Here is a 12,350-nt window from a genome sequence, read left to right as displayed (position 1 = left end):
GTGGTGGTCAGGTCGCTATTTTGTTAACATAGACCCACGTTTCATGGAGGCTAGACTGACAAATTCGGGCCTTCTATTTTGTTTTACAAAAAAGAAATAATTAATTGCGCCAAGTTCCCACATATTCAATTGTTTACACCAGTTATTGAGAAAATGATACATACCCATGTGCGGATAACGTATTTTGGCCACACTCAATCTAAGCTATATGTATATGTGGCTGGTTTTCGTTTGCTGTTGGTGTTGACCTATAAAGTTCGCCTGATACGTTTAAGCGCCACCACAGTACACCCTGAACATAGAAGCAGATTGCCGATAATGCCTGGCAAGTTTTAAACAATTTTGACAAAATTTTACGTTTTCACGGAATGTATATTCGGAATGCAGGAATTTATTTGTTCATTATACCTTGCCCATGTCTACGAATTTACGTTTTTTATTTGTTTACATTATTACGAGAATAAAATCAATTGATTACAGCTTGCCGACCCTCAAATGTCCAATGTGGAACTAAGTGGGTCCAGTTAGGGTCTAAACGTAACAGCGATAATCTATTTTCAGATCAAAGATTAACTCAAGTCATTTCCGGCACGTGCTGAAATCCTGTCTGAACGTGGCTAATGTTGTACAATGTTGATTGAATATGCTTGGGACATTTTGACATTAAAACTGAAATATTACAAATAATCGCGTCACATAAAAGAGTGCAGTTTGTTGTAAATTATATTTAAGGTGGAATCCTATACATGAATGAAAATACTTTATTTTGTAATAAATTGTATTTCCGGGCTATATAAGAATATTGACTTAAAAAAAAATTGGGGTCACCAGCCTAATTTTTGAGAAAGTGGTGGTTGTATTATAACACTTTTACCATAGTTCCTATGGCAGAGATATTATGTCATATCGCAAATTTTAGGCTGGTGACATAGGCTGAGATATATATATATATTGTGACTGGTGGGGTATTTTGTTGTTTATTTCAAAAATCTAGGTTTTAAAAAATGTAAAAATGCCATTACAATGCCGAAGAGATAAAAAATAGACGAAATTTAAAAACAAAACCTGCAGTAGAACTAAGAAAATCATATGTAATTTTCAGATATTGGTAGAACCAGCTTTATGTAATTATCTTGCTTTCAGATAATGTCTTGATAAATAAATAAATATACAAATAAACAAACAAACAAACAAGTAAGTAAGTAAGTAAGTAAGTAAGTAAGTAAGTAAGTAAGTAAGTAAGTAAGTAAGTAAGTAAGTAAGTAAGTAAGTAAATAAATAAATAAATAAATAAATAAATAAATAAATAAATAAATACTTCACGTGTGGCTGTGGCTGAACACTAAAATCATTCAAAAATGTTAGTGTGGTGTAATATTTTGCAAAATTGTATGTGTTTTCTACAATTTTGGTATTAATTTTTGGACCAAACTTCTCATTTTGATCAACATTTTTGAAACCCGATTTGGAAAAAAATTGCCGGGCTTACTTTGTGAAATCGAAAAAAAAGGACTTTTACTAGTAAAGGTTACTATTCTCCTTCCGCACTCGTCCATTATTTTCGACATATAATTCCGCAAAGTAATATTTTGCTGATTGTAAGCGAATGAATTACAACATTCGCAGTTTTAAAATGTTGACAAAAGATAAGATAAATGACACGCAAGCACCACACCGTATGGAAATTCTAATTTGAAACCATTTCAGTGAATTTGTATTCGTTAGTTTACGTGGCAGTTTCGGTCCTTTCCGGAAATATTCAACCAATCAAGGTTCGACATATCAGCATATGTCACGTGAACACAAGATCACGTGATACATGGTTGTTAAATGTTGTCGTCGACCGTTCGCGAACCAGGGATAATCAAGTCATCGTTTGGTATTTTGGTGCCTATTTTTACGTTGTTACTTATCCAGTAAGCACTTCTGTTACTTTTACTCTGTAATTCCCTATATTTTTTTTCAAAATAAGTCACTGTAAACCAAATTTTATGAAACACTCTGCAACCGGAAGTAGAAATATTCTGTGTTCGTCGTCACTTCGTGCTGTATTATATTTTCCTCGATTTGCTCTGCTGACAAGGGGTATTTGTACGGCTCACCAGTGTGCCTCGGTAGTTCAGGATCTGGAATACACTGACTTACTTCTCGTTATTGTCCCGGAAAGCCGATTGATGCAATACTGAGAGGACATCTGCTTTTGTAATCGCCTTGTATTTGAATGTTTATTTATCGCATCGCACCCGCATATCGCATACCAAACAAACCTATCTGAGGATTGCACAACTTAACAGCATGGATCCATTCCAGACGATAACTTTAGTAGTTAAAGCACCTAATCAGAGGATTGCAGATCAGACCGTGGAGTGTGCCGCTGGTTGGACGGTAAAGAAACTCAAAAACCACCTTTCAAACGTGTACCCAAGTAAACCGGTAAGAGGCCATCAGTATTTTTGATCACCGCTGGCATATTATTAAGATACTGTTGATTAATAACTTGGTATAGAAAGACATCATCACCCATATGGACAAGAGTAAATCTCATCTGTCAAATCTGTATTTCCATGTTAATGAAGTATTGATTGTTGTTTCCACTGACCTAAATTAAATCTTTTATTATATTTTTCAGCATGAAAAAGATCAGAAAATTATATATTCTGGTAGACTCTTACATGATCATTTGACTTTGAAGGACATTTTACGACAGGTATGTGTACACGTTATCATTACCTGTTGCTGATCATTGGTACCATCTGGTAATGTCGTGGATGAATTTAACAATATAATTCAGAACAATATAGATTAAACCACAAATTTATGTGTTTTAGGGTGTAAAATAGAAAAAAAAATACTTGTAAATTAAGCTTACAGACGTCAGATTTTGGAAAATTTAAAGCAAAAACTAAATTGTGGTAACAAAGATGTTTTTTTCTGCACAAAATAAATAAATCCCTAATTTTGGAACTTTGACTTGTACTTTACAGAACACTCAGTAGTTGTTCTTCTCGACCTCCCGCAGTAGTGTTGTCACTGTCAAAATTAGTTCAAATCTGATATTGTGATTTTTTAATTTCTAGCAGCATTATACATATTTACTATCATAAAAACTATTAATCACGTTTTCAATTGATTCTAAACAAAATAATTAGCAAACATCCTATAAATTTGTGGCATTCAATAAAAAATATAAATTTGCATCATTTTAATTCCCGCTCTAAGGTTATTATCATGCTAATTAAAAAAAAGGAAATGTGTTGCAAAATTTGACATCCCTTGTTGTATACATCACTTTCAATAAATTACGTCTGGAATTCCCTTCACCGTTGTTTTGCTAAGTACATCTCTGGAGATTGCAACACATAATACCAGTGATGTTTACAACAAAACATGAGCGTAAATCCTTTTTGACTCTTGACATTGAAAAGTAACTACAGGCAAATGAAAAAGTGCTTTAAAACAATACTGACAATGCATATAAATAAAAAAAAATTTCAGTCGACGCAAATAAATTTAGAAAGTATCACTGTCAGCATGAATGACTTCATATTTTCTTTTGTATCCATATTCATGCTCTTAAAAAAACAAAATTAAGAGTTTTTATGGTAAATAACTGTTTTCGCTTCATTGACTGTGGTTCAAGTATAATAAAAAATTCTAATTCATGGTGCATTGAATGGGAATACTAGCACATGATGATGATGATGCAATTCCAAAATGAATTTTGACATAAAAATATATTAGTCAGAATGTTTGTTGCTTTTTCAGTTGAAAACTATGTATAGAAACTTATGGGATAATAGGGTGCATGTAATAACATATACTATAAAACCCTTTGAAAAAGCTACTTTTAGCCACATCAATACTACAATGGTCATTTTTGTCATGTATTTGTCATGTACATGTATTACATTTAAAACCTATAAAAAATATCCTGTTTATTGCTTCTTTGAGAGAGTTTCCCCGGGAAATAATTGTTTGTGGGTGTCATTATGATTATAATCAGTGCACCTGTAATGACTACTAACAATTTAGTTTTACATTATTAATCATGTGTATATGAAAGATTTATAAATAGAATTATAATTACTGATTACAAAATTATTTGGGTAGCAGTGTATTTTTTTAGGTTGTTTTTGATTGTGATAATGCAGGGCGCCAGCCAAGAGTACTGCACTGCGCCCGTGTTCCCAGGTTTAGAAAAAAAATAATGTACAATGTATAAATGAAGCAAGTTTGAAAGTAGAGAGCATCATGCATTCATACATGTATGCATGCACACACGTTTGTTTCTTTTTTTGATTGGTCTTTTCTTTTTCTTATTCAGTATGAAGATACTGTAGCATACACTGTTCATTTAGTATGTGCTACTGCCCTGGGTGGACCATTGGACATTGGTAACTCACAGAACACTGATGGTCAGTCAAGCAATGACGATGGAACTACATTACGTCAGAGGGTTGTTATGAATGCACAGAATACAATTCCGCATCAACAGCCTCTTGGGTAAGTAGTCTATTAATATTCATAATTAAATCATAGTAGATTCTCTATTATTTGTGCAGTGACTAGAGTTTCCAAAAAAATGTCACAAAGTTCATTCCTTTGAGTTTCAGTGTGGTATTAAGATTATTCCAGTGGGGTATAGTTGTAGATTATTATAAGTATGTCAAATATTTGATTGTCTCTGCATTTTGAGTATGTGTCAATTGCTGGAAATAATGATAATGCTTTGCTTGGAGAAAGCCTTACTCAAAACAGAAACAAATTTTTGTGAAGCCACATGTATTGGGACACTATTCAAAAGCCATAGCGAATGAAATTCAGATACAATCAGAGAAGAAGCCAAAATGATTGCTAACACTCGTTTATAGTAAAAAGTATTGCAATTGAATGGTTATTATGTACTTTCCACAATTTAGGCAAATTCAAACCATAAAATATTTCACATAATTGTCACCAATACAGCTTAAAGAAGAATTTCAGGGTGCAACTTATAATATCAGAGTTCGTAGCTCTAGATTATAATGGCCCAAAGCAACCGATCCAATATTAGGGTCAATAGCTGACTGATTGTGTTTTTATGATGCAATTGATTTATAGTAGAGTCTCTGTGGCCTCAGAAAGCACATTGCTTTGCAGCTTGCTTTATATTCGTTTAAACATTAGTTTTATGTTTAGTGACATTATTCATGCATTTGCATACATTGATCTCTTGAGGATGAAATGTTGTTCCTAGTGAGTGGCCGCCACACTAAAAATAATTACTGCATCCCCTCACTCACTGGCTAATCTTTTCACAGACCAGCTCTTTCTTGCTGACAATTTCTGCAGCTGTTTGTTTCTGTCAGATTTATGTCAGAGTTGACAACTAAAGTAATGCATTCTAAGTAGATGTGTATTGATTTGGGCTAACGAACATGACTGTTTTTTGGCCGCCGTGACATTGTACCTGGTACTTCATCATCCACACTTTCCACTATAGAGTATTTCTACAGTTTGATTATTACTCTTTTTAATTAACAGATGTCTCTATTGTATATTTTGCCAAGATTTTTATATTGGATAGCACAACAGATGATAGATGTAGTACAATGTAGTTTAGTATTTATTTAGTTAAGGTGAAATATATATATATTTATGTGTATATATACTGTAGAATACTTCTTCGCTTGGAATTTATTTTCGCTGAAAATAAAATCCAGCGAATATATTTTAATCCTATATTTCACATTAAACTCATCAAAAATCAGTGAAAATAAATTCCATACAAAACTCCCAAAAAGCCTTTTCAGCGAAAATAAAGTATTTCACAGTATTTAGGCTTCATGAGTACATTTTCAGCTGTAACAGTATTTGCAACAACTATGGCCCAATAATACTGATGTCAAAAATAACACTAATGATTTATTGATTTCCTGTTTTATTGATTTCTTCCAGATGATTCACATTTTCTTTATGAAATATACAACACTTATTTCTTGTTCATTTTAATAATGAAACCCAAATAAGATTGTTTTATGAACAATAAATTTAAACAGATCTATTGATACAGACTGCAGAACCTGGAAATAAAAATCAACAAATGGATGCCCGGTCGGAATGTTAATTATGAATTTAAGTTGATTCATCTGTTAACAAATATAGAGAGTTTGTACAAAAATTGTGAATAAATTATGCAAATATATGCTAATTAGCCACCAGCCTCTACCAAAATCTCTGAGAGAACACTGTATTTTATAAATGATCTACCACACATTTGCATATACTTTAACATGATCCACTTAAGTGTGTTTCTGTTGAATTAATTGTATAATTGTGTGGATAGAAATGTTCCTTCTATGGAAAATTGTCTCAAATCCTCTGAAAGAATAGTGTCTACATGTGATATGAAATTATTTTCATGCTGATAATCAGAGTTTCATTATTTTGATGTATGTAATGGAGATTGTTCATGCTATCTACACATACCTTGTCATTTGTGTAATATGTTATGTGCTCTTTCTTTCCTTCAGAAACTTGGGTGCTTTTTACTTGGCCCAGTTACAGCAGCAACAGCAGCAACAACAACAACAGCAGCAATATAATAACATGTACCTGACTCCATACCAACAGCAGGTATTATGGATGCAGCAAATGTATACACAGCAACACATGGCACAATACATGCAGTAGTAAGTATTACGTCTTGTGTGTCTCAAGCTTTTGTTTCAATGGTTTTTGCTACATGAAAATGTCTTGGTGTAGTTTTTTTGCTGGTTTGGTCTTTGTTTTTAAAATTATGATAGCGAGTTTAATTATATTTGCCCCCTATAGCAGTATTAAGTATACTGTAACAGTAGAAATGGACATTGTGTTAAAATTTTTCATGAGCAACTATATTCTATGGTTATATTATTCCCTGGATTTTAATTTAGTACATTTCATAAAAATAAGCAATATAAAATCCAGTTAATAATTGAGCACTGTACAGTAGGTATTTGAATTAACAGTTGATGAATTTAACTTGGGCTGTTTTAATATCAGTTTATTTACAGTGTTCTTATTTTCCATTTGCACAGCATGAATCAGAGTAATATGGTTCAAAACATGGAGTCCCCAGTTGTTGAAGAAGCCCCAGCCAATCAGATTCCAATTCCTCAACCGCCGGCTAATGAGAATCAAGCTAACAATCAACCTGCCAATCAGAACGTGCGCATGAATGCTGGTGTTGGTCCACCAATGGATGACGAAGAAGAACAGTTTAATCGTGATTGGTTGGATTGGGTTTATGTTTTGTCTCGATTTTCTTTGCTGCTTAGTATAGTTTATTTCTATTCATCTATTGATCGATTCTTGTTGGTTATGGGATTTGTCGCAATCATGTACCTGTAAGTACTATTCTCAATTTGTCTATTACTGTAAACAGTTATAATTAATCAGGAAATTGTGTAGCACTAAACTATTGGAGGTTATTAGGACATTCTCGTTGATGTTGTTTTTCCCCATTCATTTTGGTTATTCGTGGATGCTGTCTGACCTTTATGTCTTAAGACATTGAGTAACTGATGCCACAAACTTTCTCATAAAGCCTTTAGGAACCATCATTTTCACTCAATTTTCTATAATTTTCTGATAATTTTTGCCCAAATGACCATAATTTCCAATGATGTGGGTATAATGTTGTGAATGGTGACCATTGTTGAGTGAGTTTTTACAGTATCTAGTTTTTTGGAATGTTCAACTTGGATGTCACATTGTTATTTTCGTGGAAGATTTGCATACAGTCTGAAAAGCTCCATCAGCGTAATACTGTGCTAAGTGTGTGTTTGTGAACTTTTTGATAAACCTGTGTTATTTATTGCATCAAACAAAATTATTATTTTAATTTGCACCAAAGAAAAAAAATCTATTTGTATGCTAATTCATGCTTTTGAGAAAAACAATTATTTTTGCAATCACAAATTATTTGAGTTTTTACAGTTGGTGTAATCCAGGTTACTCAGTCACACTCAGTGTTATCATTTGCTTTGCCACCTTTCTTGCAGATACCAAGGAGGCTGGTTCAGAGTAAGGCGTAGACAGATTCGTCGAAATGCTCCAGTCAATCCACCTCAGCCTGTCAATCCAGCAGAAGAAGTGCCGCCGCCCCCTGAAAACCCAGTAGAACCTGGAGAAGGACAACCACGACCGGACAGTAACACAAATGCTGATGATAATAATATGAACAATGATCATGAGGGACAAAATTCTGAGAATAGCAATAACGACCGTGAACAACAACAACAACAGGAACCCCAGGAACCCCTACCAAGTGTCCTAGAAACTGCCTGGAATTTTGTTTCATCTTTTTTCACTTCTCTCATACCACAAGGACCTGCAGAGTTTCCAAACTGATTTCTATCTGACTGACTGACTGACTGACTGACTGACTGTTTATGCTATATTGCAGAATTACATTGAAAATGTATTTACATATATCAGAAAATAGTATTTTTTTTTTCTTCATTTCAATTTTATTTGTGGAAATACCTAAACAGCATTGAGGTGGGGTTTTGTGTTAGGATTCTTCAACTTTTGCTGCACCACACATATGTAACCAGAACAGATTCTATACCTATCAAATTAATGCTTTTATGTGCGACTTTGTTGCCACAAGCCAAATGTTTTGTGGTTTCATGTATAGTTATTTTAATTCCGAAAAAACTACACTACTCTTTAATAGAAGTACAGAAATGTGGCGTCATCCAAACTGTAGTTTGTCAAAAGAAATTCAAGGCAATAATGGCATGTTGATAATTACATGGAGAAGAGGAGAGAAGAGAAGAGAAAAGGAGAAGAGGAGCGGGGTGTCATATTTTGCTATATCATTTTTTTTCACTTTTTTATTCAACGCTTGTATATGTATAGAAATATTAAATGACTGGCTAATAATGTGCTGAGAATCTCAGATTCTCGCCAAACATTAAAGCTATCCCTGCCTCTTGCGTAAAAATAATCAACTGTTGTATCTGTTGATATACTGTATGACTGCTTGTCGGATGTGTTCTGCATCCAAGACTGACTTGAATAGGAATCAGAAGACAAATGATTTTTTATGCTAGCATGGGGTGAAAAGCATTGTCTTTTCTCTTCTGTGATCAGTCCCTGCAATGTTTGGGGGGTTGATCATGACTTTGGTCCGTCTTTGCGAATTTGCGTGCATGAAATTAATGCCCACTTTGGACCATTTTGTACAAGATATTTAGTGACATGCATTTTGTACAACTAAGGTTTCAGAGAAACTTTTGCATTTGTTACAGTATAGTTGTAAGCCACGGGGTACTGTTAGCACTGTAATTGTTTTCTGTTAGTCTTTAAATAGCTGAGTGGATTCTGAAGACTTGTCGGAAACACCATGGGACAGCCAGGGTGGTGTTAAAGGTATCTTTTCAGTGGTGTTTCTGACTTGTAGTAAGCTGGTCAACACAATTCCCTCATCAACAAATAATACTCTAATTTACACAGTCTGTTGGCGCTAACCACTCAACAGTCTGGACCTTGTCTAATAAATGACTACTTTGCAGATCAAGTACAACAACAAAAGCTGGGATTAATTTTCGCTGAAAAAACTTTTTGGGCGTTTTGTATGGAATTTATTTTCACTGATTTTTGATGAGTTTAATGTGAAATATTGGAAAAAAAAGTATATTTGCTGGATTTTTATTTTCACGGAATCATCCTTTCAGCGAAAATAAATTCCAAGCGAAAATAAAGTATTCTACAATATAGTGTGAAGATGCATGGCTTCACTAATAAAATGTAGTTTTCTTGATACTAAATCGGTTGATCTCGGTGGAACACCATTGTTATTTCGGTAACATTATTTGTTATGTTTTCCATTGTATTATGAAACCAATAAAAAGAATTTGCTGCGAGGTTAGCCTTAGAGGGTGCCCCTTTAAACCTACTTAGAGTCTAATGGCCTCTCCTCCACGATAACAATGTTGCAGACATTTGCTTGCCATTTTGAAATTCTTGTATGTTATGTTTATTCTTTACCAATGTTCTTACCCCATGGTGCTCTTATTTAGGGGTATTGGTCACATTTTCCACTGAATTAATTCTGTTGCAGGGTTATTGTATCTCGTTAGTATCCCAAAAATTGCTGATTTATTTGTATTGTAAGGTAAAGTATGATAGGATGGATATTGTTTTTGAAATGATGTTGCCAGTTACCTATTTTGATTGAAAACTATTTGAAATATTTATTTTATCTACAATGCTTCAATATTTTGCCAGGGAGGGAGGGAGGGATGACAATTGTGAAAACAACATGAAGTCTGTGATTTGTTTGTTTAAATAACCTATTATTAAAAGGCAATACTTTTTCTGTAGTCAAAAAGCATATTCACTTGTAAATAAGAATAAACTATGTTTGACATGGATTGTCTTGTCTCTTTGTAGATTATTTAATGTTGATTTCTCCCTCTGTATCATGCTTTCAGGGCAAGTAGATTCAACGTTTCCTAGACCCAACTGATGCCCATCCTTGGGAAAACAATTCTCTCCTATCTTAAACCCTTCTGAGGTAGCATTATCTTCAGAAGTAACTATGAAATTTCTCTGTCTACCCAGTCAGTACATAATATTGTACTTTGCAACGATGACAGGAGTGTACGTTACTCTGACTTTATTTCCAAAGGTATTACTGGCTTGTATGATGCTGGTACACACAGGTATTCAAAAACTTGGGAATCTTTTCAACGCACAAGGTTAACAAAAACACATTAATGATTTTCTCCTTTATCAAGGATTACTTTCATCTCTTCCTGCAGAAGGGAAGTCATGTAAATCATATTGTGTTAGACCAGAACTACCAATTAGTATGTATATTGAGAATAAGTTTCCTCCTTCGGGCGGCATTAATTGTAGGAAATTATGCAGATTGCTGCTTGTATCTTATTTTGTACCTCCCAGTAATGAAACGTATTATCAATCTCTATTTGATGTTAGGGACAAAGAGTGGAAAGAATTGTATACTCCCATTCACAGTTGCAATATAATAAAAACTTCAGGAATCCCAATGGAAAGTAAATCATAATAGTTTGTATACTAATGTTATACTTTTTCGTATGAGACCTCGCGAAGCCTCAAGTCTACAGCTGAGTCTATGTACGTTTTGTAACGATGCCGACGAAACACTTGATTATATAAAATCACTATGGAATATCAATTTACATCCCTTAATATTCCAGAAAATATTTCAGCAAAACAAGTACTAGTAATTCTAGGTGACAATATCTTTTTTAAATTGCTGAACTATATCATAAAGGTAATCTACCTACATTCAATATGATGAAAGCAAATGTTTTGGGCACAAAACAAACTGAAAATTTAATATCAAACAAGAATGCTTGAGATGCATCCAATGTAAAAATGTGGCAACGTTTTCTTTAACATAGTACCTGTGTTTTTATATTCGAATACACATTATGCAAATGTGATCTTATTTGAAGTGAACCACGTCTTTGAATAAATCATAAAACAATTTCCTTGCAAAAAGAGGATTAAATTATCGTGTGATAATGTAAAGATAAGACGTCATAAAAATCTCTAATTATGACATTAGATAATGTCCCAATGTTCATATCGTATAATGATTTGTTTAAGTAGATGTAAATCAATAGTCCGTATTATCCTTATATCACAGTTAATGACGCATAATGATCTGTGACAAGTCTACAATACATAGCTACAGAACACGTAATACATATTGCCGAAAACCCGCTTTATGATAATTAAAAACTTCGCAGGAGAGTGTGAGCACGGAGGAAAATATTGATGTTCCCCGATTGAGGGCGCCACTTCTACAATGTTCTAAATGCTGGTTATTTGGAAGAGCCATATAGATAAGTGTGCCAAACGATAACCCTCCACCGCTTTTTGAAGAAGCAGAATAGTTTTTGCATACTACATATCTTGTTTGTTTGTTTGTTTCATGTAAAACTGGTGTTCTATTTGAATAAATGATTTTATCACTATCTGTATTCAGTCTATGCAAGTTTAACACAAAAATGAGTTTGCAAAGTTGAGTACCAAATATATTTTCTTTACATTTTCAGCAAATTCTTATTGTCCGGACATACGAATGTTCTTTGTAATTTTAAATCAAAATGTTCACTTATATACAAGATGAACGACCTCACTACTACAAGTAATATGTGATTGGCAATAAATATATTAACTAACATGCTGGACTGTAATATTTACTAAGGTCCGTTAGTACCTTCCATGGTTCTATCAAGTAGTGTACATAATTAGTATTATAAAGTTTAGACAAACATATAAGCTCCGACAATAATGTAAAACAATTTCCTGTGAGATCGTGATTA

General features: G+C 33.5%; 1 protein-coding gene across 1 annotated transcript; it reads left to right on the top strand.

Annotated features, from left to right (window-relative positions):
* Window positions 1–1,813: 1,813 nt before the first annotated feature.
* Window positions 1,814–10,403, top strand: LOC100377897 (homocysteine-responsive endoplasmic reticulum-resident ubiquitin-like domain member 2 protein). Its single transcript, XM_002741526.4, has 6 exons — window positions 1,814–2,433; window positions 2,630–2,707; window positions 4,325–4,503; window positions 6,513–6,671; window positions 7,059–7,367; window positions 8,025–10,403. The coding sequence occupies exons 1-6, from the start codon at window positions 2,296–2,298 to the stop codon at window positions 8,371–8,373; spliced, it is 1,212 nt and encodes a 403-aa protein (XP_002741572.1). The 5' UTR covers window positions 1,814–2,295; the 3' UTR covers window positions 8,374–10,403.
* Window positions 10,404–12,350: the final 1,947 nt, after the last annotated feature.

Source organism: Saccoglossus kowalevskii, chromosome 6 (assembly GCF_978046115.1).
Source record: "Saccoglossus kowalevskii chromosome 6, keSacKowa6.1, whole genome shotgun sequence".
Lineage (NCBI taxonomy): Eukaryota > Metazoa > Hemichordata > Enteropneusta > Harrimaniidae > Saccoglossus > Saccoglossus kowalevskii.
This window is presented reverse-complemented; position numbering and strand designations above follow the sequence as displayed.